This window comes from Drosophila ficusphila, unplaced genomic scaffold, assembly GCF_018152265.1.
Source record: "Drosophila ficusphila isolate 14025-0441.05 unplaced genomic scaffold, ASM1815226v1 contig_106, whole genome shotgun sequence".
Classification (NCBI taxonomy): domain Eukaryota; kingdom Metazoa; phylum Arthropoda; class Insecta; order Diptera; family Drosophilidae; genus Drosophila; species Drosophila ficusphila.
In genome coordinates, this window is record NW_025063993.1 from 7979770 (window position 1) to 8005980 (window position 26211).

The window sequence follows — 26211 nt, forward strand, 5'->3', positions numbered from 1 at the left end:
CGGAAAAGGACTCTCACTGAATGAAGCGACCTTCCTGTTGGCACATGGCTGCCAGGTTGACATACGTCTGGTACATACAGGGACAGGCATTGAAAGAGGGCACCCTACCGAAATTTCTCTGGGAGTGCCCCTCATCGCAACTGGCAAAGTCCTCGTCATCGCAGTTGGATTCGATGCAGGTGTGATCCGCCGAACTGCTGGATCCTGCAAACATATATATTTAATGTGATTTATATTGTTTATGAGTATTTAAACCATTTAACTTTTTATAGATGTTATAATTAATAGATTATAAATAAAACTAGTTTTACCCTCTTTATAGATAAATAAGTTAGTAACTCACTGCAGGTATGATTATCATCTGTATTATCCGGCCCATCGCTTTGATCGATCAGGTGATATTTGGCGGCCCGTTCCCAATCGATCTGACTATGACAGGTTTCCTGCACGTGTTCCTCCTTGGTCAGATCCCCACAATCGTTTTCGAAGGTGACTCTTCGTGTGCGCTTCTCGCAAATAGTCTCCAAAACAGGATCATCCCGGTTTTCGATGCGTGTGTAATTTCTGGGGGAATGTAAACACGACCTTGGGCATCGATGATTACAAACCTGATTACTTTTGTTTGACTGGTGATATTCAGGTCGAGTCGTAATATATCTCGGCTCGATTTGATGATGACAATTTTGGTATGGGATATGAGGTTCCCCGAAGGACTCACTATCACTCTGAGTTTGGAAATGCTCCCGATTTCCACTCGTGTAAGGAATTTGTTTCTGATTGGACTTGGCTGGGCTTGGACTTCGATTGGAGTGCAAACTCGAAGGCGGATGGTTGAGTGGATAGTTTCCATTGGGACTTTGACCTCGGGCATTTAAAGAGTGGCTTGGACTTTGATTGGAGTGCAAACCCGAAGGCGGATGATTTAGCGGATAGATTCCATTGGGACTTTGACCTCGATCATCTAAAGATATGTTACTATAATACTCTTCATGAGGGCTTTGGCTGGCTAGTATGATCGAATCCTTTATCCTTCTAGGACTATACTGTCCGGATTCAGGACTTTGATTGGAGTGCAAACCCGAAGGCGGATGATTTAGCGGATAGATTCCATTGGGACTTTGACCTCGATCATCTAAAGATATGTTACTATAATACTCTTCATGAGGGCTTTGGCTGGCTAGTATGATCGAATCTTTTATCCTTCTAGGACTAAACTGTCCGGATACAGGACTTTGTTTGGAGTGCAAACCCGAAGGCGGAGGATTTAGCGGATAGATTCCATTGGGACTTTGACCTCGGGCTTCTAAAGATGAAATGTTACTATAATATTCTTTATGAGGGCTTTGGCCGGCTTGTCTATACGAATCTTCCATCATTTTAGGACTCGGTGAATCATATGATGACTTCTTTAATATTCTTGGTGCGCTTGGAGAAGTATCTCTAAGATTTTCTTGCATGTTTCCGTCTTTTTCATTCTGTGTGTAGTGTACGTTTTTAAATAAAGTTTCAGCACTTTCATTGTGCGACGAGACTTCATGAGGTGAAAATTTTGCTCCTGGTGGGGTTGGTTGCCCTCGAAAACTTCTCTGTTGTTCCAGGCAAACTTGGGCAGCCTTCTCGAACGAGGGTTGCGTCTCAGTTTGCGTGGGAGTTTCCTGCCGACTTGGAGTCTCTGTTTGGGCCTCTTTTTGAACCTGCCTCACTGCAGCAGCTTTCATTAGTTGCGATGGCAATGAGGCATAACTGGTGCTTTTCGTACTATAAGCAGAAATCGAGCGCGGATAAGGGTGAGCCTCTAATTTACTTACGTCATTCGATGCTTGTTGCAAAAAGATTTGCTGTTTTGATACCTCCCGACACTCCTTTTTTACCGTCTTTAACTTTGTATCTTTAGATCTGATTGATTTGGATTGATGAGGATTCATATCTGTTATGGTTGTATCCTTTTTATAATGATTTGTATACCTATTTATTTTAATTGGTTTGGTATAATTCCATGGAGCCACAGGAGTAGAATCGTAGAAGTACCTATCTTTAGCCGACTGTTCTTTCTGCCTCGAATAATCGCAATTAGTTGGGAGACTTCCAGGGGATCTGTACATTTCTTCTTTATAGAAATCTTCCGTATTAAATAAACCTGGTCTTTTGCCTTGATAATAACCATCGGGACCTGATCCTGGAGAGGTGCTAGGTGATAAGGAACCACCATTGAACTCATCACAGCAACAATTTTCTTTAAGTTGTTTGTCTTCATCAGGACTATTTTGGTCGCTATTTTGATCAACTTGGCAAAAACACTTGTCTTCTTCGAATATTTCACCTTTTTGATCTTCCTTAAAATCCTGGCATTCCTTCCTATCTGAATCCGTAAAATTATTTCTATTTGGACTATAAGATGGTTTTTGTTCGAGTTGCGTCGTGCATTCTGTATCATCAAGTGGTATCCTTGAGTACGTGGGAATTGCATCCACGTCCGTTTGGCCTAGATTTTCGCTTTTGCAGTGCACCTTTTGATACATATTGAAATATTCCTCATACATTTGAGCCTTCTTTTCATCCGTGTGGTCTTCATCGGCAAATTTAGTTGGTGAAGCTTTACTACTCACCTCTTTTGGGGAAACTAATTCGTCGCTCACTAATTCTTCCGATTTCACTTTAGTGCTTTCTGGCTGACAATCTTCTAAAGATTGATTTTCTTTTTTCATGTTATATTGCTTCATTGAGGCGGAGTCAATATTCTTAGCATCCCGGTTTGTCATCCTTTCCAATTTCCTTAAAGTTGTAGTTTTTCTATTCCTGTCTAAACACTTTTTATCCCGTGTTCGAGTTGGTGATGATGACTCTTTTTGATTATTTGGTGATGCAGTACGTTCTTTTATCGAGTTGGAACCCCGAGCGCGGCAAATCTCCTCGGTGTTCAGATCAGTGGCCTTTCTTCCAACAGTTTGACGAGGCATGACAAACTGCATATTCTGTTGAGGTGACATATCACCACTATAATAATTAAAACCGCAGCAATCTTGGTTTCCTCTTGTGTGGCAGATGCAGTTGCAGGGGCTCCTGGAATGATAGAGGCAGTTTCGATGGCAACATTGGTAGTTTCCGTAACAGCAGCCACCACATGCTCTTTGGCTAAGATCTCGAGAATCCGTGGTTGGAGAAGACTTTACGGCAATAGTGCGACATTTCGGTGACTTTCCCTCCGATTTGGGGGATCCTAAAAAGTCCTTTGCGAAACCAGATACCGGACTTCTATTTAAAGCCAGGGGACTGACTTTGGCTTGATTGGCCTCCAAACTATGGCTCCATGTCATGTTCCTAGTATCCGCCATCTGCGAGCTCCTCGATGTGGTCCTAATCTCTTTGCCTTTGAGGATATAGTCGTGGAAGTGCTTTAACTTGTCTATCTCATGTTCGATCTTCCGGTTCAGGCTGTTCACCTGCTGGAGGGTTCGCTGAATTTTCTCATTGCCCTCCGAGGAGGACGATTCCTTGGCTTTCGGTTGCTTCGTGGCGGGACCGGAAGGTCGCACCGATGGATGGCGGTAAAGTTCCCTAACCGGTTTAGGTTTGCTCTTGATGTAGATCCTTTGCCGTCCCTCGAAGGAAACGCGTTCCTTCCGTTCCAAAATAATGCTATGACCTGTGGAAATGTTTATTTTACAGCCTTTCAGTAAACATTTTGTTGTTTTGCCTACCTTTGTCGTGTTTGTCTTTATTCTCCATATGAGGCTTTCAAGCGGGCTTATTATCAACAAATTCATACAAAATATATTAGATGAGCTGTCATAGACAGCTTTCTATGATCACCTTGTATGCTTTTCCCATTGATACTAAACATTTTTTTAAGCAAGGCTCCCAAATTCTTTTCTTTAATGATTGGAAAAAGCTTAATTCTATTCTAATACTACCAATACCACATTAAAACACTTTTTGCTTTCGATTTTTTACGCACAATATACACTAGTAATTTCATTTTATTTTTTAAATTGACATAAATAATGCCGGGGATTTGGTACGCGTTGACTTTAGAGGGAATTGTGTATTGCAAATAATGATGTTAAAATTAAAATAGTAACTTTCAACAATTTCTAATTAACTACAATAAACCTAAGTATTTCAAGTGCATCAACAGTTTTACAGGCGTCTCCTCTTCAAAAAAAAAGAAAAATTATAAATACTATTACACGCCAAGATCGTTGTGATGGGATCGGCAACTGGAACTCCAACTGGGTTTTGGTGGTGGGCTTTCTACTCTAATCTAATCCTTCGATGTGGCATATGGCTCCGATCCGCTGCCACTGAACGAGCTGGTGGACAGCGGCGTGCTGACATCGCGGCTCTCGCCGTTGAGCAAGTACACCGGCACATGACTGGTCACCAGTTCGAGGTTGTGGGATGGCGAGAGCATCGAATTGCTGTCCTCGTTCTCCGGCGAACGTATGGGGGCAGCTATCTCCAGTTCATTGCCCACCTCGGGCACCATGTCCTGGTCGAACTCGAAGGCAGGTTCTGGATCGGCAGCTGAAACTGGCTTGGTTGGTTTTCCAACTGGAGTTGATTCCTCAATTGCAGTTGATTCCTCAACTGCAGTTGGTTCATCAACTGAAGTTTGTTCTTCAACTGGAGCAGGCTCAATAACTGAAGATGACTCTTCACTTGCTGCTGGATCTTCATCTGGAGCTGGCTCGGGTTGTATAGATGCGGTTTCCAGTCCAGAATCTGCTTCGAATTCCATGGAGTCAGCCAGAAGTCTCTGCTTCTTCAGCTTGTTCTTTGTGTGCGTCCAAGGGGTGCGCTTAACACGCCGCCTTCGCTTAGGTTTTTGGCGTGATAGTGCTGGCTCGATTTCATTTTCAATCTGCGGGTGAATTTCTGATTGCCGTCTCTCTTCATTCTTTTGGAGTTGCTCCTCCTCCAGCTCACGGTCATCGTCATGAGGTGGTTCTTCCTCTTCCGATAGCGTATCCTCTGGATGATTTGTTTCTCTCTCAGCCAGCATTTGACTCTCAACTTCTTGTGGATTCTCTACCTCAGGTGGCTGATCCTTTGACTGGCTTTCATCTTCAACATTTGCCTTCGGTTCATCCTCCAGTAGTTGCGCCTCCTCCTCTACCTGCTGCACTTCCCCCTGCTTTTGCTGGTCCATCTCCAGTTGATATTGTTCCTGGAGAAGCTGCTCTTCCAGAAATTGTTGATGCTCTATATCGTGCTCTTGCTCGTGCTTACTTTGCTCTTGAAGCCTATGGCTTTCTTTAACTGGCTCTGTTTCATCGTTTACAATTCGCGAAGAAACTAAAGTCTTCACTTCCTCCATTTGAACAATGTTCTCAGGCTGCTTTTGTCGCTCTTTTCGAGGCTTCTTCTTTCTCGTTTTCTTTTTCTTTTTCTCTGGGGTAGGTTTTTCCTGTAACTTCTGTTTGATATCCGCCCTTTCGATATTCTCTTTGCTCTTGCTCTTGGGCGTTTCATCCGTTTTCTTGAGATTAAACCGTTTCAGTCTTATTATTGGCAAATTTCGCGGCGCAGATTTCCGAATGGTGGACAGATTCTGTTCCAAATTCTCGATCTCGTTTCTTTTCTGGGCGTTAAGGTAGCGTAGCTCACGGCGTCGCTTCGTGGCCTGCTTGATCAGATTCTGGTGATCCAGCTCCTTCTGCACCGGTTTCTTTGCTTTTACAGTCTTTTTCTTTTTGTTGTTTAACCTGCGACGGCGGATATTCTCACGCTGCTGGGTTAGCAGCTGGTTGTAGTAGCTCACTTCATCGCCAGCAGCCTTGGCGAAAAAGCGACGACTGAAGCCCCAATCGCTGTGATTGTCGGTGGTTGCACTTTGATTCTGGCAGGGACTGCTTGAGCTGTGCGTTGAAGCTGGCGGCGTGGGCAAGCCCACTCTTTGCCCGCGCGGCGTTGCCCGATTGCGGTTGGGCGTGGCCGAGATCTTGGTGGGTGTACCACTGGAGGCATTGCTTGTTGTGGGTGTTAGTTGGCTAGCAGCGACATTTATGGCTTCATTTCTGGCCTTGATCTTGGCGTCCAGCTTGGCAAACATTTTCGCACTGGCCTTCTGATGCTCTGCAAACAACGTATTCGATATATTTATTATAATTTCAAACATGTTAACATGTTTTTGCCTTACCTGCTTTCCAGAGTTGAGATCCTAAACCGTTTGCCGGGGACTTTGTTATGTACTGCTTGATGGCTGGCTTCTTGGATAGACTGGCCTTGAAGTTCGAGGCAGTGGCTCCCAGATGCCGTGGACAGAAGGTAACCTGTTTCTTAAGCAGTGACGAATCACTGCAGTTGCTGTTCTGACTAGAAGTTTGCCGGCAGTGGATTATCGGAGTGAGTTGTCCGCTGGCGACGCTGGCACTGCTGCTTCGCGGGAAGAAGCCCTGACTGTGGGCACTGGGATATTGATCCCCTTCAATTAGATCCTGCTCCTCGTCCTCAAACGTTTGAACACACTGATCGACCAAATGCGGCGCTGTGGTCGACACCAAATGAAGGCTATCCCGGCGACAGCTGTAGCTGTTCACAATGCGCGGCACTGTGTAGGTGGCGGGTGGCGGCAAGGCCCTTTCGTAGGTGCGCAGGTTGCTGGGATAGATGCGGGTGACGGGCACGGAATCGTCCTCGCCGAGGATCGTTGTCGTTGTTTGATTCGCCGAATCGTTGGAGTTGGAGTTTGAGATAATACCATCCACATTGGCAGGCACATTAAAGTTCACGGAGAACATTTCCACGTCGTCGTCCGAGTCGCGTAGCTCAACGATTTCAATGGAGTTGTCGATGCCGCTGAAGAGAGCATTGGCCCGCTTGCACGGCTCCAACTGGCGCGCATTTTGGCAGAGATTCTGGAGAAAAACGGGCGGATGATTGTTCAGCACGGATGGCGGCGTACCCGATATGTCCCACATCGGGCAACTGTCTTCATCATCGGAGCTTAGTACCTGCGGGGGCGAAAGTTCAACAAAATATATTACAAACTGGAAAAACAATGTGTATAAGGAGGTTTGTGTTTATAGGCACTCAGCTGAGGTTGAAGTCATTTTGGGACAGTGAAATAAAGCCGGCCACCACCTGTCACGCGACTAACTGCGCCGGCAGTGGCTTCTGCCAAACTCGCTTATCCGAATCAGACCTTTTACTAAGACATCATAGTTAGCCAAGAAGAGCAACACAGTAAGTATAACTATTTTAAATGCTTGCAATGAGTTTTAATACTTGTCAATGCTAAGAATTCATGCAAGCACGATCAAATTAAAGGAAACCAAACTGAACTTTTCCTTACTGTGTTGCTAATTTCTGGTGATAATTAAAAACGCATCAGAAAAAAACTGAAACTTACCACTTCGTTTGACTGTTGCGGTCGATTGTCCACTTTGCTAACCACATGCAAACTGGTGCAGCTGCTTATCCGCAGATGGTTCAATATGGTACGCGTGGCCGTAATCGGATCTGTAAACTTAGGCAAGTAGTGGGCATAGACACTTTTTAAGGCCAGAGATCTAGAGGGTCTCATGAACTTTTCGGCAAACTCCACGATTCGCTCCTTGACCGACTCATCCGATTCCAGACGTTGCCAGTAGTAGAATATGAGTATGTATTCGATGTAAAGTTTGTCAGGCAGTTCTGCTTGGATCATAATATTGGGCATCGACCAATGAGGAAAGAGGCGACTGCGGAGTAAAAATGGGGAAAACATGATTTTATAAGGGTATACAAGCATTTATAGTGTCATTATAAGCCTAATACCTGTGATAAGACTAATTTCTAATTCAGATAAGATATGAAAACAATTCGATCGGAATCAAAAAGGAATTTCGAGTATTCAAACTTAATTTTAATTGCTTTATAGTAATTATTTATTATAGTTATAGGATAATGTTAGAATGTTATTTTGGCATGGTGTACATGGGAATAAAATTCTGAACTTAACTAATGTCTTAGCAAATATTAATGGACTTTAAAAAATAATCAAAAAAGTGGTAAGGCCAAAAACAAGTTTAAAGCTTTTAGATGGCACACTACACATGTGTCATTTGATCCGGAGATAACATGCGAGTTTAAATTAACAAAGCAAATAGAAACCATTTGCTAGCCTTATAATTACCTGTAAAGCATGGACAAAATACTGGCTCTGTTGAAGAGTTTTGGAGCAGCGAGCAGAGAGCGCAGCACATGCTCTCGGTGGACGCCTGCGCCACCTTCTCCGTACTCCACGTAGAGCTTCAGGCAGCTGTTGATCCGATTGATGATGATCTCCTCGCTCTCCACCGGCTCTTGGGCGGAACAGAGTTCGCAAGATATGTAAAAGCCGACGATGTTGCACATGCGTTGTCTATAACCTTCGTCCTGCTGAAGAGTCCGTCCCTGGACCATGGTGTGGATGACATTTGTGAGACCGATTAAGATTCTCGAAAGTTTTCGGCACTTCTCGGGCAAATACTGAGCCCGCTCGAACTCTTCCCGAATGGCACTAAAAATTAATGTTTATTATTTATTGCTGACTATGTACACCATATGTACTAACCACTCGTATTGCATGAGCAACCTGGCCATGCGCTTGTCGAAGCTATCATCGTTCATTGCTGCAATGGCATCATGAATCTTGCGTCGCGTCTCACTTAGATGGCCAAACTCCGGCTCGGGTTCATTAATATCCGGCTCCCTAACTCTTTCCCGATTCCGATCCGGGTCCGGTGACACACACTCCGTTCCATCAGCATTTGCCAGAGTGCTGACCTTGTCGAATTCGTCCAGCGTGCTACCGCTATTCCGCTTTCGGTTCCTGACCAAACAGCTCATGGTGCTGCATAAAAAAATTTGCAAATCGAAATGGATGCAAATTAATGCAATTGAAACCAGAAACGATATAACTCGTTAGCAGTGAAAGTCGGAGCAGCGCCCCTGTCGCGGGTCCCGAAGAAGAAAAGACCAAAAATGAAAGACTTACCATGAAAATGTGTATTTTTGCTAGAAAAACACTCTACGCACGAAATTTCGATGGTCCTCGGCAAGACACTAACGCACTGCACACCTGAGCGGATCCGAACATATTATCTTTGTAATATGCGCACTGTTTATATATCTTTTTTGTATTTTGAGCAGGAGCAATACCGATTAAGAGCTTCGTCGGATGAATTTTGCGTTTATGCGGTGCGCAGATGCGGTTAATCAGATATCGTGAGTTTTCTCTCTTCATATTGAGTTCGAGGACTCAATAATTTTTATATTCAGTACTGTATACGACAAATAATCTCTTCCTTGGTTTCGTGCCTTGCCTAAATCCACTTTTTAAAATTATATCACAGCAATTTGAACAATTATTAAATACAGCTTCTAGCGATTTTGTCTTAATGCGTGATTCAGGACAACGTGGGAACGAAACGAGCAGATGTCGTCTTTTTTTGGCAGTGTTGGATATCGTTGTCCTGTTGCCGATACTGCGTTTATGCATTAGAAAAAATGTCCCGAATTCCACTAAATACGATTGTTGTATTCTATTTATTTTTTCATCAATAATTTATAAGGAGGTATACAAACATATACCAATTACTCATATAAAAAATAAAATTGATGTGTAAGTTTTAGGTAAGCACATAAAAGTGTCTTTCTTTTTTAAAGCGGTACTGATTTTCATAAATATTATTTTAAATTTTTTACCTATTGAAACCTACTGTGTGAACAGGAACTTAGAATTTCACGAACAGTATACGATTTCAGGAGTTACACAACACTACCTAAACTACTGTTAGTCCTATACATCAGTATCGATATTTATAACACTATCGATTAAAGCAGAATTCACATTTTTATTATTTTTAAAATTGCTGGCCTTGTAAAATAAATACAAGGAAATCCCATTTTTATAGCGCAAAAATGTAGTAAAATCAAACTAAGCAAAAGAAGTAAAAATAATTTCAATTTACTTTTTTTTACATTTTCATTTAGTTTTTCTTTTGTAGTAATTATATTTTTCTTGAGACGGTAATGAATGAAAACACAACGGACACATTTTAATAGAAATTCGGCCAACATATGATTTATTTTTCTGAAAATCTAATTGAGTTGTTTTTTATATCAAAATATATAGCATTTACTTTATTCCCAACCCGATATATTCAGTAGACATGGATTTAATGTTGTTACCAACTTTATTTGTTACGTTCTTAATCAGTTCTTTCAATGATTCTAAAAATTCCAAAATAGAAAACTTAAAGAATTAGATATTAAAATTTATCGTTTTCGTTCATTCTTCATTAAAACTGAATTTTAAGTTAACGCAATCTGCGTTGCACGTGTATTATAAATACCGAGCAACGGAAGTATGTATGCGAATGAAAAACCGTGGGCGGGCAAATGCTTCGATGGCAGTGCTGGCGACCAGCTGATCCCATTCAAATCGACTGACAAAAACTCAGCCGCCGGATGGGAAAACTCTGGACGCCAGCAAACGCCGAAACGTTACAAATAAACTACAGAATGTACGTTGCTAGTTGTGGCTTGTTTTTGTTACACGGATGTTGCTGTTCATAGTTGTTGGATTTTCGTGTGTGTATAGATGTGTGTTTTTGTGTGGCTGTGGTAGTTGTTGGATTTACAACTCGTCCTTCTTGGGCGCCTCCTCTTCCTCCTCGGTCTCCTCGACGGGCTCAGAATCGGCGACCTCACCGTTGGCATCGAGGAACTTGACGAAATCGTCCAGGGTCCTGTCCAGATTGAAGTCAATGACCTTGTTGTCCTCCTTGCGGAAGTACTTAATGGTGGGGAAAGACGAGATCTTTATGCTCTCCAGCTCGTTGGCGGTGGAGTCCATCTTGGCAATGACAATCTCCTCGTTGTCCTTGTACTTCTCGGCCAGCTGGTCGTAGATGGGGGCCAGCTGCTTGCAGTGTCCGCACCACGGGGCGTAGAACTCAACCAGAACGCTCTTAGACTTGTCCAGGGCAACGCTCTCAAAGTTGCTGGAAACCAGCACCTTGACGGGGTTCTTGTCCCAGTCCTCAGGCAGTTCCTGGGAAAGCAGGTGCTGCTTTAGCTTGCCGTCGAGGAACTTCTTAAGGAAGGCCTCGATGGTCTCGGCGGACAGATCGTTCGACTCGGGCTTGTACTTGGCCATGTCCTCCTCCAGCTTGATCAGACGGATGGTGGGCACCTCCTCCTTGTTCATGCCGAAGAACTCGAAGATGCGGGTGTGGTCCTCCTCGTCGGACGAGATGGTCACGAACAGGATGTCGTCGCGGTACTTCTTGGCGATCTCCTTCAGGGGATCCACGTACTTCTCGATGTGGCCGGCCTCCCTCGACACGAAGAACAGCAGATGGGACTTGATCGAGCCACCAAAGATCTTGGAAGCAGACTCGTGGTTGAAGTCAACGATCAGGGGCAGCGACTGCACCTGAGCGAACTTCTTCAGGTTCTCCTCGGTCAGTTCACCTTCGAACACAGATTTCTTGTCGTCGAAGGGCTTGAACAGGATCACGCCGTTGTCCTTAGCTTCGTACTTGGCAATTACATCGGCATTGCTGCTCACACCAAAGACGAACGAGTCCAGTGCGTTCGCGGCCTTGGTAAAGGTCTTGGCCTCCTCAGACTCGGCATCCTTGAAGAATCCAATGATAGCGATCTCGTTGTCCTTAAGAAACTGCTCGGCATCAGCGACGCTGGTCAGATCCTTGGCCGGTGGGCCGGTCTTCTTGGTCACCCAAGCGATGATGTCAGCGGCCTGGCGGCCACCGCTGTACTCCACGGGAGCACCGCTGCGGAAGAACTTCAGAGTGGGGTAGCCGCGCACGGCGTACTGCTCGGCCAGCTCACCCTCGACGGTGGCATCGACCTTAGCCAGCTTGATGGGCGACTCCTTCTCGGCCAGCTGCTGGGCAGCCTTGGCGTACTCGGGAGCCAGAGCCTTGCAATGTCCGCACCATGGGGCGTCTGGAAAAAAATAGAAAAAGAAATCAAAGTCAGCAAAGGGAGGGCCAGTAGTTTTTTTTAGTAGATCAATCTATTAACCGGTTTCTAATAATTTAATGATATCATTTTAATCTGGGAGGCTAATGACGATTGGTCAAGCTACGCTATAATTGCTTCGAGATTGATCTAAAGTAATTTGTTGAGTTCAACATGGTGTGACCCACACGTATGTTGTATTCATACAAAGTATTTAAAGATTCATCTATAATTTGTGAGTTTAATTGTTGTCAATTAAATTATAAATTGTGTTAAACAGGTAGCATTTTGTTTAATATGCAGAATAAAGTTGGATAAACAAATTAAAACTTATAAAATAAAACTAACCATGGTAAGTAAAAATTATAAAACAAAAAACTTCCACATGGTTTCTAAAAGTTATCTATTCAGTTATCAAAAACTTCTGCTACCGACAGGGACTCATTTGTATAGGAATGGCTAAGTTTCAATGTAAATGCGAATATTAAATAATCCTATTCATTCTTCTGATGTAATGAAACCTTTCAAATCCCTTTGCCTCTCAAGATGCAAAACCCTTTTGTTTACATTAACGACTTGGAAACGCAATTAAATGGCGCGCACTGGAAGACCATCAGCCAAGTGTAAAATTCTAAATTTGGAGCGACAATTATCCGCGGTAGATTTGCCACGGATCTGGAGCAAGGCCCCCTGGACCTGGCCATATAACCTGCGCCAGATGTTGCCATTATGCAAATTCCACGTGTCGAAGTCTCATTGCCCAAGTGCAGCTCCTCAGAAGCCACGGCTGCAATTTGATTCGCATCCACGCACACAAAACGAAATAAAAGCTGGGGGTCCCGGCAGATGACATAATGCCGGGCTTGACAACGTCTACGATTAAGATTCCATCTTACATATAGAGTACGCCTTATCGTCAGCTTCTGGCTTTCGATTTAGTTATAGCTGCGGCTGACGTGGCCCTGGCATTGGTTCCGCCTTAAAGAACATCATTATAGTCCCACCGATAAGAACTTCGCCTTGGATGAGCGGGCAATTATCGACTTGGCTGACGTTGTCACCTACAGAAATCCCACACAAAAAACAACACCGACAAAAGTGCAAATTTTAATCAAACAAATAAAGAGAAAACGCTGGCATAAACAAACCACACATTCCGCCATATTGTTAGCTGCCTAGTGATGCCAAGCTAGCATATCTGTGGTTTAAGGCCAAATGGGGGGACTTTTTTGTATCACTGATTTAGGCTTATCTTTCAAGTGTTTTTCAATTTTCAGAGATAATAATGGGATTCGATTTTTTTGAGGTTCTCATTAGCAGAACATAAAACTCAATTGAAGATGTGTGGTTACAATGGGAGAAGCCGTACAGGAGTTTGTGACAATATTTAATAACCCTAAATAATACATTTTCACTTAATACAAATAGGTAAAATATAACAAGATAAAAAAGCTAAATATATCAAAATTATGGAATATATATTTCTAAAATATCCTTTCAGCTTTTCTCCGGCTTACTAGCAATCTGTTGCTCGCGCTAAGCATCACTGGCGGCTCAACACCGTTAGGCACGCGCAGAGAAAGAGTTGAATGAACTTTCCATTGCGTGGCCGCCGTGGAAAAGGGACCGAAACCAGATTTGAAGTGAGTATAAGAACCGAATAGAAAGCAAATGGTGAATAAAAGTGGGTTTAGGTTATTTTTTAGGTAACCCATATTCTCGAGAAAGAAGGAACTAAAAGTTGCCCGACGGCTTTCTGCCGCCTTTTGTTTCATTAGATATTTTTATTCTGAGATTGCTAAAGCGGATGTGTGATAAACATATGCCACGCCCCGAAGTCGCCAACTTAGAACAAAAAACTAGAAACGCCGACAAAAGTTAATCGTATAAAGAAAATAAAGCTGCCCACAATTTTGTTTCCTTTGGCATTTATAATTTAAAAGAGTATCAGGTTTAAAGCGACAACAATAACAAGTAGTTCTACAGTTCTCTCCTCTCTCGCTCGCACCTACAGGTGAGGAAAAGAGATGACACTTTCGTGCGAGAGAGCCCTCTCTTCTGCCACTCTCCCTACTCTCATAAGATGACGCGAGAGATAAAAACTGTTAAACAAACGATAAAATGCAGGAAAATTCACTAAACAAATTTTCCAAACCGCTGACTGGAACTACTTTTTCAAATGGATGACCAAAAACTATGCAATTGCGCTGGCTTCAGTTTTTCGTATTTCCAGTCAACAACAATTGCCACGCAGACAGATTTTCTCTGACGCCTGGAAAGACCACGTAGCCGCTAAGCTGCATGAATCAGAGAGTGCGAGCGAGAGGCCACTAGCGGCCGGCACTGTCATTTCGAAATTTACAACGATTTTCGGCACTTTTGTGCAGTTTTTTTTGGCCATTCTCAGACCGTACTTACAGAACTCGACCAGCACGAACTCGTTGTCGGCAATCAGCTGCTTGAAGTTGTCCACCGTCGCCACCAGAACGCCCTCCTCAACCTTGACCTCCGCCTCGGCGGAAGCGGCCACGTAGGACGCCGCCAGGAAAAGTGCACAGATCAGGAACTTCATCGCGGGCACTTGCGTCTTCTTATTATCAACTGGATTTGTGTGCCCTGTGTGGGTGCAGCTCACTCGCCAACCAAATTGGAATTCGAAGTTCGAACTGCGCTGGACTTGCCCGGTTGCAAGTAAAAAATCGAAATGAGACTTGTCTGGATCGGGGGTATATATATACTTTCTAGTAGAGGTGGAAAAACTTCGATGCTTCGATTCTAAATCGCTTTCTTGTATTCGATTACTTACTATTTAAAATGCCCGCCAGGTGTCGTTACTAATGAAAGTTTTCGCCGCTTGGGGCGCTCTTCTATTACGAAAATGTTTAGCGAATACATCTTCTTTTTTAACCGAAAACAACCTTCTAGCACAGCAAATACATCCTCTTAAATAACGACTACGTCCTTTTAACCCATTTTATCATGTGCATCAAGTTTTTCGTCACGTCACCACCCATTTAAGCCGAAATTTAAAAATAATTTTTTTTTTATTTTAATTTATACACTTGCTAACCGAAATTCTAAAAAAAGTGATGTTTTTCGGTATCCTTTCTTCAGACGATGGGATTTTGGTTTGCCTTGTATAATCTTAGGCAAAGTCAAAATACGTTGCTACTTTTTATATCGACCCCATAAATAGATATATAAATTTCTTATCAGCATCACCAGGCAAGTGCTTATAGTCATGACTACTCGGAATATCAACGGTTTTCATTTCTTTTTTGAGAATCTGACTAATTTGTTTTTATAAAATGCATTAAATATTAATAGTATTATTACTAATGAACATCACAAAAAAAAAATACATTTAAAGTATTTTTTATTAACATTTTAAATTTTTAGCAGGGCCTATTGTCCATTTTTAATCTTTAAAGAATTACAATTAAGTTATAATTAAATACCAAAATGAAGGGGTCATTCACCTTTAAAAATACAATATCTTCTGGAATTGTTTAAGCACAAATTAATTGCTTAAATGTTTTAGCAGTTGTACTGCCTTCCTGCTTATATTGTAAAGGCATTAGTACTTCCTAAATACAACTCATTTATTCAACAATTTACAGCACAATAATTGTAAATACACATAGCTTAAACAATACTTAAAACCACAGACGGTGGAGGAATTAAATGCAAACGTGAATTATACACAGGCTGCCACCTGTTGAACGCATTGTTCGACTACTGCAAAAACAATTTCAGCAGTTTTCTCGGTGCTAAATGGTTTGTCTATAGGCGGTACATGGACGAAGAGGCTCCTCTTTTTGTCCACATCCAGAGATTTCAGGTAGATATAGCCGCATAGAAAGTCGCCGACGTTTTTTGAGACCTTTGTAGCGCCAAGAGGCTTAATATTATCGTTTGTGGGGGCTACACATCCGTCGCACTCTTCATTTACAGCCGCCACAATCTTATCCACATCGAGACCGCATTTTAAGACGTTTGCATGCCCATTGTGGGGGAGTTCGCAGCTGCCGTTGGGCAGGTATTGTCCAGAGTTATCGGGTCTTCGGAACTTGTGGTTGTAGGCCAGCTTCTCTATATAGACACACTTTGCAACGCCCGAAACGCCAACATGTATGACCAGCTGGGGGGAAGATGATATCATTTGAGTGCTATTTATGGTCCAATTGAGAACGCAGTGCTTACATCTGGCTGGCGTTTCCATATCTCCGTCACAGCCTCGTCCACAGCTCCATATTCAACCTGAACCAGACGCTTTTCTATATCGTATTCGGTGCCATTGTAGCTGAGGACCTCTGGGAGCAGCTTCACAGCCTCCCAGCTGGCGTTGATGGTGTCATGGCCAGTAAATGGCCCGAACCCGGAGACCACAATTAGCTTTCGATCCGACGACGCCATAACAAACGCTCCAACTAAACATCATCCCACCCCCATGAACTACTTTATATATGTACCATATGTTTGTCTTCTTCTTCTTCTGTTTGATTTCGCGTCTCCACTGGTCATTTCATACAAGAAATTCAAATATTTAGTATATTTGTTAACGGTTATCAATAATATTTGCGTAGTCATATGAAATGTATAGGTTTCCATATAAACTACAAAAAGCCTAAGAAGTTTATCAAATGACTTAAGTGTTTTTAAAAAAACTGAGCGTGTATTATACTAAACTTACGTCTAATTTTTGGTGAAAATAGATACCCTGTAATTATACAACTAACCAGTTACAAAGTGGGACCAACCATTTTCGAGCAGTATTTTCTGGTTTTCGGTATTTTTGCGACATCTACCCTTGGGATTTCCACCAAAACAAGGCAGACGACGCAGTATGCGGCTCCAAACAGAGAAATAACACTCGAGGCGAAAACAAAAAGATAAATCCATACCATACATTCCATAGATCCGATCCGAGCAAATGCAACATCAAACGAACGACGGCCAATCGAATCGATAAGCTAGCGAACCAGATCCGAAAACGGGGAATATAGGTGGGTATTAGCTGGTAATCTAATCGGAGCGGATAAGTTGCTGGTGCTCCTCTGCTGCCACCTTACGCACACAGGTGAACTTTGCACATTAACAATTCATTAACCTCGAACAGGTCGCCGGTGGAGCGGGAAAAGCAGAAAAGTGGGGGAATCGGAAAAGCGGCTAGCAGTTGGCTCATTTCACACAACGCAGTCCAAGGAGCGAGAGTCCTTTCACCAATCGTTAACATGCTGTCGCGCCTGCAGGACTTCTTGTCACGCCACCGGCGGAAGTTTTTAGTGACCGGCGTTCTGGTGGGCGGCACCATCTTTGCGGCGCGTTACGCACAACGCCGTTTTGTGGAGTTCCAGGAGAAACAAGCCAGGGAGTTTTTCGAGCGGACACGCCGCCTGACCCACTTCGAGTCCACGGAGAAGACCTGCAACCAGGTCATACTCGGCATGGGCGAGGAAATGTGCCAGGCTGTCCTGCGGGAATGCAGCACGGACGAACTGCTCGAGCAGCTGCGTCAGAATCCCAAGAACAAGCTGGAACTGTGGGAGGACATGAAGATTGTGGCCTTTACGAGACTGGCCACCTATGTGTATGCCTCCTCCATGCTGGTCATTGCCCTCCGTGTGCAGTTAAACCTTCTGGGCGGATATATCTACCGCGACATCATGACGGAACAAAAGCAAATCACAGATGAGCTGAAGCAGCAATATCTCTCGCTCATCCGGCACTTTATCACCGAGTCGGGCATCCGGGACTTGGCGCGGTACATACGCAGTCAGGTCATCGCCGTTGTCAAGTCCATGCCGCTGTCCCAGCAGCTTTCCCTCAACGACTTGGAGCAGCTCTTCTGGTCTCTGCAAATGGCCATCAATGCGGACACCCGTCGGGATCCCAATTCCCGGATGAGCAAGTACCTGCTGCCCAGTCAGAACCCCAGTCATTCGCCGCTGCTGCAGAAGATGTTTAACGAAACGCTGGATTTGCTGGAGAGCGAGGATGCCATTGGTGTGTGCTCGCACAATGTGAGCCGGGGTTTTGTGTTGGCCTGCGATGCCATTGCCGAATCGATGGGCGAGACGCTGCAGCACCTGCCGCAGGCTGAAGTGCAGACCCAACAGGAAAACCCAAAGTTCAACCAGGCAGGAAGCTCCAGCAGTTCAAAGAGCCCAGCAGCGGAAAACAACAACTTCAACATCAACCGAGTGCTGATGGCGCTGGCAAACCTCATTCCAATCATAAGTGGTCTCACCTCGAGGGGATTCGACAGCACTGCGCGACCACATAACCTGCCCACCCAGCTAATCACCTTTTACGTGGTCGCAGAGAAGACGAAGACGCTGGGTGCCAACGTTTACGAGAGCTTCAGCTCAGCCTAGAAGCTCGACAAAACTTGGATTATGCACCTGTGCATAGGCTAGGCTAAGACAATTGCAACATTTTAGTTTATAAACCTGTATATTTTTAATACGATCATAATTCTCGGATGCATTGTTTGTATGTCTGCTTGAACCCCATCACGTATTAAGTTTAGCTCCTAAGAATATTTAATCGAAAGTGAATGTAAGGTATGCTTAAGTCGGTTCCCCATTGAGTCCAGAGGGAATTCTACGAGACAGGGAGTTACAATTCGAGTAACATGAAGGCCTTTTAAAATAACTGGAGTGAGTAATTTGTGCTTAGGGGGAGAATTTTATATGGTATCAAAAATAAATGGAAACGTAAATTATATGTGTGTAATTGTAAAGTTTTAAAGAAATTTATAAAGTTTTAAGGGAGTACAAATGTTTTGAGGAAAATCCAGTTGAAAGAAAAAATCGATTATAGATATCCTATATTAGGGCGTAGGTTCCATTTAAATGGATTGTAAAACACATACACACTTAATAAACAGCATTCCCTCTTTTAAATGATTATTTATAAATTAAAAAAAAAAAACTATAATCTGAGTAATCGAATTTTTATAGCATACACAGTGGATATCCGAACCGTTTGTAACGGTTGTCTTTGCTATCAGTGAAAAGGGGGTGGCAAAAAACCGCCCTGTGATAAGACAGCTGTGGCTGGTTTTTGTTTGTTTGCCATTTCTCTTGCTCTTGCCGCTCTCTTTCTCTCCCTTACTATAAGCACTTGCGCAGAAATGCCGCAAAAGAATGTCCATAATTATATTAGGAATACGCATATTATAAGGCTATTTTGTAGTACAACAAATTTGTTGCTTAACTTTTGGTTAAAATAGGTAAATAAAGACAGGTTGATATAAAATGTAATGCATAAATCTGTCTTTCTCTTTCTCCGGCTTAAGTGCTCTCTCTCTGGCTTGCCTCTCTCTCTCACTCCTTTGGGTGCCCAGCTGTCTGGTAAAAAGAACACATTTACATTTCCATTTTGGGCGCAGTTGCAAAAGTTACGTGAAAATCAAAGGACAACCGTTGCTTTTATACCATCCTTCGAGTTAAAGTGTGTGTGTGAGTGTGGAAAAATAATTAAAATTAAAAAAATAAATCATCCAGTAACCAGAAGCAACTAAGCCAAGTTTAAACCTATTGTGCAAATATGACAAAGTCTGCAAAAAGTACACAAATTAGCATAGCCAGCAAGAGAAGAAAAGTCTAAGGATTTCGGACAAACAACCAAACAAACAAGCAACAACAACACGGCGGCTCAATTGTGTAAGTGCACTTGCAAAATGTTTATTGACCAGTCGAGAGGGCTAAAAAGCCTTTAACCCATCAACTTTGGCCACAAAATGTTATTGATTAAGACAAAAAATGAAAAAATCAAAGGCACATAGGAGCACGCGTGAGGGAAGAAAACGGACATAACGGTATATTGGTAACGGGACAGACAGTGCGTGCGTAAAGTGGGGTGGGATTGGCTGGAAAAGTGGGAGGGTTGCAGTGGAAAAACCAAAACGCGAAGTATATGTGGGCTAAATATATAAACACTATATTATTAGACGGGTCACAAGTGAACAACCAACTAACGAGTTGTGAGGACACAATCAACAAATCCTCCAACGAAAGTCCTTTATAAACAGAGAGAACCTTTCTCTTTCGAAACACCAATCTTAAAAGATTCTTTATAAACTTTTGAAACATCTAAAAAGTATAAATTGTAAAACTAAAGTTGATACAGAAGTGAACTTGTAAACTGGCTTTTCGAAAGAAAACAAAAACTATTAAAAATTAGAATACTCTTTAGCGAAGAGTATCCTCTTGTAGCAAAGAAAGTCAAGTGCGGCAGCGTGAAGACAACAAAGAAATGGCATTTTCCCCAGCCAAAGTCCGTGTGGGATATTCAAGGAAAACAATGCATGCAAGTCGGGCAGCCCCTACAACCAAAACACCACCCCATTCACAAGTTTCCCCACTGGGTGCTTGAGCCCCTATATTGTACATATATATAGGCATATTGACATACTAAAGGCGTAGATCAAGTGCCTTGACAAGAGGCCACAGCACCTAACTAAATATAAACACATAAATTAGGGAAAGTAGAAGAAGCGTTCTCAGCGGAAAAAAGTACGTCATGGAAATTTGATGAAAAATAACAAAGGGTCTCAGGGAAAACCTTTAGGCTGCGGATATCTTGGATATCTCCTGATTTTAAATGTATATGTATTATATATGTCATTTAAAATTTTTAAGGGGTTCTCAATATCTTTACAAGTCATAATTCCGACAAGTCAATTAAAAAATATTTTAAATACTGCAATCGGTGCCAACTATTTATTCTCGTTTCCAAATAAATTAGCATTCAATTAATTCTCAGACAATAATAAACCCTTATCAAATTTAGCGTTAATGCAGTAACGAATTTTCTTGAATTTTGTAATTCTTATCAGCACGCTGTAGAAAACCTTTTTTTCTCTTGATTTACTGCAGGCGGCATGTTACTAATAAGCGTGCAATGTTAAATACACTGATACCCGGGGAAAATGGTTAGTTTTCCGGCAACTCTCTTCAGTGCAGGAATACAGAAAATACGCATGTGGATCGAAAAGTAAGGGTGCTGGAAGAACAACACCTTCGAGCTTTTGTCAAAGAACTGGGAACGGTGCTCCAATCAATAGAGTGAATTGAAAGGTGCATAAATAAACTCGTATCATGCTCCACTTGGACTTTTGTAACGGCTAAAAGGGAGTGCTATGGCATATATCCCAACCCTTTCGGACTATATAGATGTCTTTGCATGCGGTTTTGTTTGCTCACGCCACTTTCACATTCCAGTTCCCATCCCTGTATCCTTCCCATCCGAGTCCTACTTTTGCAACATGAATGAATGACTCTAACTACATTTTTCATGCAAGCCGAGGGATCCGCTCTGGTTATCCCCACTCCTTAATGCTTTCGTCTTTCTCCTGCTGTTTGCTTGTCAAAAACGTCAAAAATGCGATAGTGAAGACCCCAATAAAGAACAGGGTGGTCTGCAGGCTTCACTTTGGAAAAAAAGAACCCTAAGATTACATTTCTTAGAAATAAGATAAAGAATTAAATTCAAGATATTCTTTAAAGTATATTTATTCAATTCCAATTACTTCTACTGCATTTAAGATATTTTGTTTATATTTATAAATTATTTATGGGTTATATGGGTTATATTTTAAATATCCCATTTAAATTTGAGTATTGCCTAACTACTACCTCTATTTTTTTCGAGTGTGGAATACTTGCGAAGTAGAGCGGGCAACTTGAGTGTTGTTCAGCCCCAAACCACAACTTGCACCACCTTATTTGCATGGCTACCAAAGTAGTGCGGAACCCCCAGACCTCAGACCCAAAGTGATGTTGCAACCGCCGGCGGGATGACGCACACACACACACACACACACACACACTGACAGAGAATAGTGCCATAAATGACATGTGATAGATGGATGGACAGGACACTTGGTGAGGGCTTTGGGGGATTAGCCGGGAATGCGGCCCAAATGAAGCTGCACCCGTCTCCTGTAATTAGGCTTCCTTCGGGGCAGGTCCATAAAAGCCGTTGGTAGCAGCAGCCAGATCTGAGTCCACTTATTGCTTGGCTGCAGGACAATGTGGCTTTCACCGTCCCCCACTTTTTCAAGCACTTCACTCGATTCACTCTGGGCACTCGGTTCGTTTTATTACGTATACGCCCCGCCGGTTGCTGTGGAACAGCCCTTGACGCGAGACGGCCATCTGGCTCAATATTTGCTGTGGGCAAATATAAATTCAGATATTTTCATTGACCAAACGTAGAAGACTTTCGCCTCTCCCACATGCAGGTAATGAATATTTTTCCGGAGCTGGGACATCGGTTTCATGCCCTGCCGATCGACTTGGAACTAATGACATCCAATTTATTTGTTCAGCCATGACTAATTCAAAAAGACCGAAAAATAGCATCACTCGTAACTAATCAATTTTTAAATTGTGCAGAAAGAAACGTATGCCCTCGTTTTCAAAATTCATCCTTTGATAAGTTTGAGTTTCGGTAACAAAAATAAAAAATATAATGCAAATGTGTTCGGTCGATTCTAATATTCCTCGGAAAAAACTGTATTATCAGGAACTCTAGAGAATGTTTTGTGGCATGAATATATTTGATTAAAAAGCTGGGTAGTGAGTAATGTACCGCCCCTCATATCGCTGAAATGAAACATTCCGAAAACGGGCTCAGTTCACGCGTAGAGTCTAAGCGATCAACACGATTCAATAGAACTGAGAACCAAAATACAGAGTCCAAAATAATTAACACGGGTAATTAGAGCTGAAATTTTGTGGCTCTGACAGCGATGGCGATGGAGCTCGAAAGTGAGCCGTTTATTTGGATTTTTAATTTACCATAATATTTGTTCATCTATCTCGCACAGCACGATGACAAACGCCAGCTGAAGACGACGCAGTCGGTTTATTGGCCCCCGAATCCCGTAGTCTAGAGCCCCATCGCTGAGGAGTGGTCACCATGCGACGCCCGAAAATATCCCTCAAAAAGTACTTCTACTTCACACTGATATGCGCCCTCCTCCTCATATTTGGTTTCAATCTCAAGTGAGTAAAGATAGCGGTGTCGGTAAGGGTAAACAAAACCGATCCAATATTTATCTAAGAATGCCACACAGGTAGATTGAAAGAGATATAACATACCGGTTTTGGAAAATACTCAAACAAAGTTTACTGACTTATTATAGTTTAATTCTATATTGGACATAGTACAAATGATAACTGAGTTCTTAAGTTATGATAATATACATTTCTTTAAGCATTACTTCATAATTTGAAAGACTTCATTTTTCTTATGCAAGTTAAAGCTTAATTAGATGTATAATACCAGCAAATCTTATTAACAAATATCAACAAATAACATTCTTGTATGTACAAAAACTGATTTTATGACTTCCCGCAGAGAGTACGAAATATGGAAGACGCGGAGTCCCCGACCGTCGCAGATAACCACACAGCAGCAGCATCACCAGCACTTGCATCAACTGCAGTCCATGGACGAGGAGCATCCACTGGCCACCAGTTCGACACCTTCGCCAGCTGCGGTCACCTTGCTGCCTGAAGTGGCCGCCAATCTTGTCGAGGAGCCGGAGCAGACTGTTCTGGAGGAGGAGAATGTCGAGGCGGATCGGTTGCAGGAGCCGCCGGCGGAAAAGGCCTGGTTCTTCAAGAACGGCGAGTACTATCCAAAGCCAGCCAGGACCTACAGCAATCGAAAGGCCAGGAAGCGACATGCTCCTCGATTGCTGCCCCATCAGGATCCCTATTCCGATCGGATCGTTAACCAGCTGATGTATGTGCCGCACAACTACGAGGAGATCAAGTCGAGCGGAAAGCTGAAGACCATCCTTCTGTACAATGGACTGGGTCCTTGGAATGTGAAGAAGGGTCGCGACGTCTTCCTGAAAGCCAAGTGTCCCGTGGACACCTGCGAACTGACTGCCAATCGCGATCTGGCCAGTTCAGCTGACATGATCTTGTACAAGGATCACTACATCCCCACGGGCATTCGGCGACCCAGTAACTCCAAGCAGGTCTCCATGCTCTACTATCTGGAGTGTCCTTATCACACACAGAATGTCAAGGTGCCCGACGCCATCAATTGGACAGCCACATACAGGTTAGTCTCTTTCTAAATAAGGTTCAAGCTCAAAAAATGGAGCTTTTTTGCTACAGCTAAAATAGTTGATAACTAATTACCTCCGATAACCTCGACACCCCAAATTTAGGTTTAGGGGTTATCAGAGAATAGAAAAATGTTGGGTTTTTTAAGACATAAATAACTATGAATCATTTTTTTCTGCAGGCGGGACAGCACAATTGTCGCACCCTATGAAAAGTGGCAGTACTACGACACAAAGGTGCAGCAGCAGGAGCAGGATATAAACTACTCCGTCAACAAGACCAAGAAAGTAGCTTGGTTTGTGTCCAACTGTGGGGCGAGGAATGGTCGACTCCAGTACGCCCATGAGCTCCAAAAACATATTGAGGTAAGGTTACAATTGTTTATGATTTCATTGACTTAAATACAAAATAAGCTTTTAATAAAAAGAAGTAAAAACTACAATTTGGTAGTGCAAGTTAATAAGTCAAGTAATTATATTTATTTATTTCTATTCTATTTATTAATCTCAAATAATATCCTTCCCCAGGTTGACATCTACGGGGCATGTGGCAACTTCAAGTGCTCCCGGAGCACGGCGGACAAGTGCTTCGAGATCCTCGACAACGACTACAAGTTCTACCTGGCGTTCGAGAACTCCAACTGCAAGGACTACATCACGGAGAAGTTCTTCGTGAATGCGCTGAACAGAAGGGTTCTGCCCATCGTGATGGGCGCCCGTCCGGAGGATTACGAAGTGAGTGCTCCTCGGCGATCCTACATCCATGTGGACGAGTTCGCCTCGCCGAAGGAGCTGGCCGAGTATCTGCGCATCCTGGATCGCGACGACGAGCTCTACAACTCGTACTTCAAGTGGAAGGGCACCGGGGAGTTCATCAACACGTACTACTGGTGCCGCGTGTGTGCCACCCTCCACAACGAGGAGCAGCTGAGGAAACCCCGCTGGTACACAGATCTCAATGACTGGTGGCGAGGACCGGGAGTCTGCACGACAAGATCCTGGCGGAACTTCAAGGCGCGCAAGGACGTAATCAGCGATTCCAGCGACGACTGAGTCCAAGTTCTCGATGCGATACAGATCGTGGGATTGGGCATTACTTAGATTAGAGATCATCATCAGGCGTCTTCAGTGAGTAACTCGCTTCTGAGTGGTTGTTGCTTAGGTATCACCAGTCCTTTTTCCACAAGATGGATCCATTTTGCTTAAACATTTCTGGCTGAAAACTTCAGCTTCAAAAAGAGAGAATGGATAAGCCAATGTGTATTTAAATGTGCAATTTTACTTTAAAATATCCCAGTGACTAAAACCATTATTTTTAATTGATCGAGGTCAACGAAACTCTCTAGTTTAACTTTTTCCCCGATTTCTCATCGCGACCAAAATGTTTTTAGAGAAAAGCAACCTTCGCAGTCCATGTGTAAAGAACCGCTTCGTTTCTGCCGGAGTTTTACGTAAATGTGTTTTGTAGTTAGATAGTAGGTAAACCAAACCTCGGAGCTGCCGGCGCCCGGGAAACTCAAATCAAACCGAGGAGGCACGAGGTGAGGAGCGTTTGAACACTAGCCCATAGACTAAAAGATCCCCGTGCTGATCGCTGTAACATATACAATACCAGATGCATAAGTGAACCTAGAGTACTAGCCTAGTTATATATGGATATACAAATGATATGTATACATAGTTCGGTAATTTATATAGTTGTTTAAACTAAAAGCAAGTCCAAAATAGACCATAATAAGATAACGAACGAAAGGCAAGTTAAAGTAGTTTGACATTATGTATAGTATAGCTTCGGTGCAGTTAAAGGATGCATTAGCTATATTGCATAGATTTTTTGTAAGTGTTTTTGTGAGCTAACCGCAACTGATTTCAATTCACAATTTGGTTTTCGGTTTTAGACCTTATCAAGCCGGGCTTTTAGTTGAAATGTAAGCCGTAGAGAGCTACTTAAAAAGGTTTCCCAGCCTGTTGACTAACTAATTACTCTATACCCGATTCGCACAAGCTAACATATATATAATATATCTCAATACAAGTACAATTTACATTCCTATTTTTCAAAAAAATATCATATGGCGTTTAATTTCAATTCAAACAGTGCATATGAGTGTTTTTTACAGTTTTTAGCAATATTTATATTTATTGTGTGACAATTAATTTAT

General features: G+C 42.8%; 6 protein-coding genes across 8 annotated transcripts; 2 read left to right on the forward strand and 4 right to left on the reverse strand.

The window, feature by feature from the left end:
• Positions 1-13: 13 nt before the first annotated feature.
• On the reverse strand, positions 14-3726 carry LOC108096167. Its single transcript, XM_017197549.2, has 3 exons — positions 3699-3726; positions 344-3643; positions 14-204 (listed from the first exon to the last, which is right to left on the reverse strand). The coding sequence occupies exons 1-3, from the start codon at positions 3724-3726 to the stop codon at positions 14-16; spliced, it is 3519 nt and encodes a 1172-aa protein (XP_017053038.2).
• Positions 3727-3946: 220 nt separating this feature from the next.
• Positions 3947-9392, reverse strand: LOC108096431. Its single transcript, XM_017198020.2, has 6 exons — positions 8960-9392; positions 8537-8815; positions 8117-8482; positions 7352-7682; positions 6140-6953; positions 3947-6075 (listed from the first exon to the last, which is right to left on the reverse strand). Exons 2-6 carry the CDS (start codon positions 8809-8811, stop codon positions 4262-4264), a joined length of 3600 nt encoding a protein of 1199 aa, XP_017053509.1. The 5' UTR covers positions 8812-8815; positions 8960-9392; the 3' UTR covers positions 3947-4261.
• A 749-nt stretch (positions 9393-10141) lies between these two features.
• Positions 10142-14671, reverse strand: LOC108096380 (protein disulfide-isomerase). Its single transcript, XM_017197935.2, has 2 exons — positions 14374-14671; positions 10142-11940 (listed from the first exon to the last, which is right to left on the reverse strand). The coding sequence occupies exons 1-2, from the start codon at positions 14525-14527 to the stop codon at positions 10604-10606; spliced, it is 1491 nt and encodes a 496-aa protein (XP_017053424.1). The 5' UTR covers positions 14528-14671; the 3' UTR covers positions 10142-10603.
• An 868-nt stretch (positions 14672-15539) lies between these two features.
• LOC108096184 (pyroglutamyl-peptidase 1) lies at positions 15540-16428 on the reverse strand. The gene is made up of 2 exons (XM_017197567.1): positions 16159-16428; positions 15540-16096 (listed from the first exon to the last, which is right to left on the reverse strand). The coding sequence occupies exons 1-2, from the start codon at positions 16369-16371 to the stop codon at positions 15653-15655; spliced, it is 657 nt and encodes a 218-aa protein (XP_017053056.1). The 5' UTR covers positions 16372-16428; the 3' UTR covers positions 15540-15652.
• Positions 16429-16781: 353 nt separating this feature from the next.
• LOC108096440 (peroxisomal biogenesis factor 3) lies at positions 16782-18693 on the forward strand. Its single transcript, XM_017198036.2, has 2 exons — positions 16782-16961; positions 17075-18693. The coding sequence occupies exon 2, from the start codon at positions 17190-17192 to the stop codon at positions 18330-18332; it is 1143 nt and encodes a 380-aa protein (XP_017053525.1). The 5' UTR covers positions 16782-16961; positions 17075-17189; the 3' UTR covers positions 18333-18693.
• Positions 18694-19337: 644 nt separating this feature from the next.
• LOC108096415 (glycoprotein 3-alpha-L-fucosyltransferase A) lies at positions 19338-26188 on the forward strand. 3 transcript variants are annotated; one of them, XM_017197991.1, is made up of 5 exons: positions 19338-19625; positions 22796-22973; positions 23329-24045; positions 24232-24415; positions 24578-26188. In XM_017197991.1, exons 2-5 carry the CDS (start codon positions 22888-22890, stop codon positions 25100-25102), a joined length of 1512 nt encoding a protein of 503 aa, XP_017053480.1. In that variant the 5' UTR covers positions 19338-19625; positions 22796-22887; the 3' UTR covers positions 25103-26188. The 3 variants fall into 3 exon arrangements, with proteins under 3 accessions (XP_017053480.1, XP_017053483.1, XP_017053482.1); XM_017197994.2 differs by lacking the exon at positions 19338-19625 and adding an exon at positions 22397-22736; XM_017197993.2 differs by lacking the exon at positions 19338-19625 and adding an exon at positions 22397-22682.
• The last annotated feature ends 23 nt before the right edge of the window (positions 26189-26211 follow it).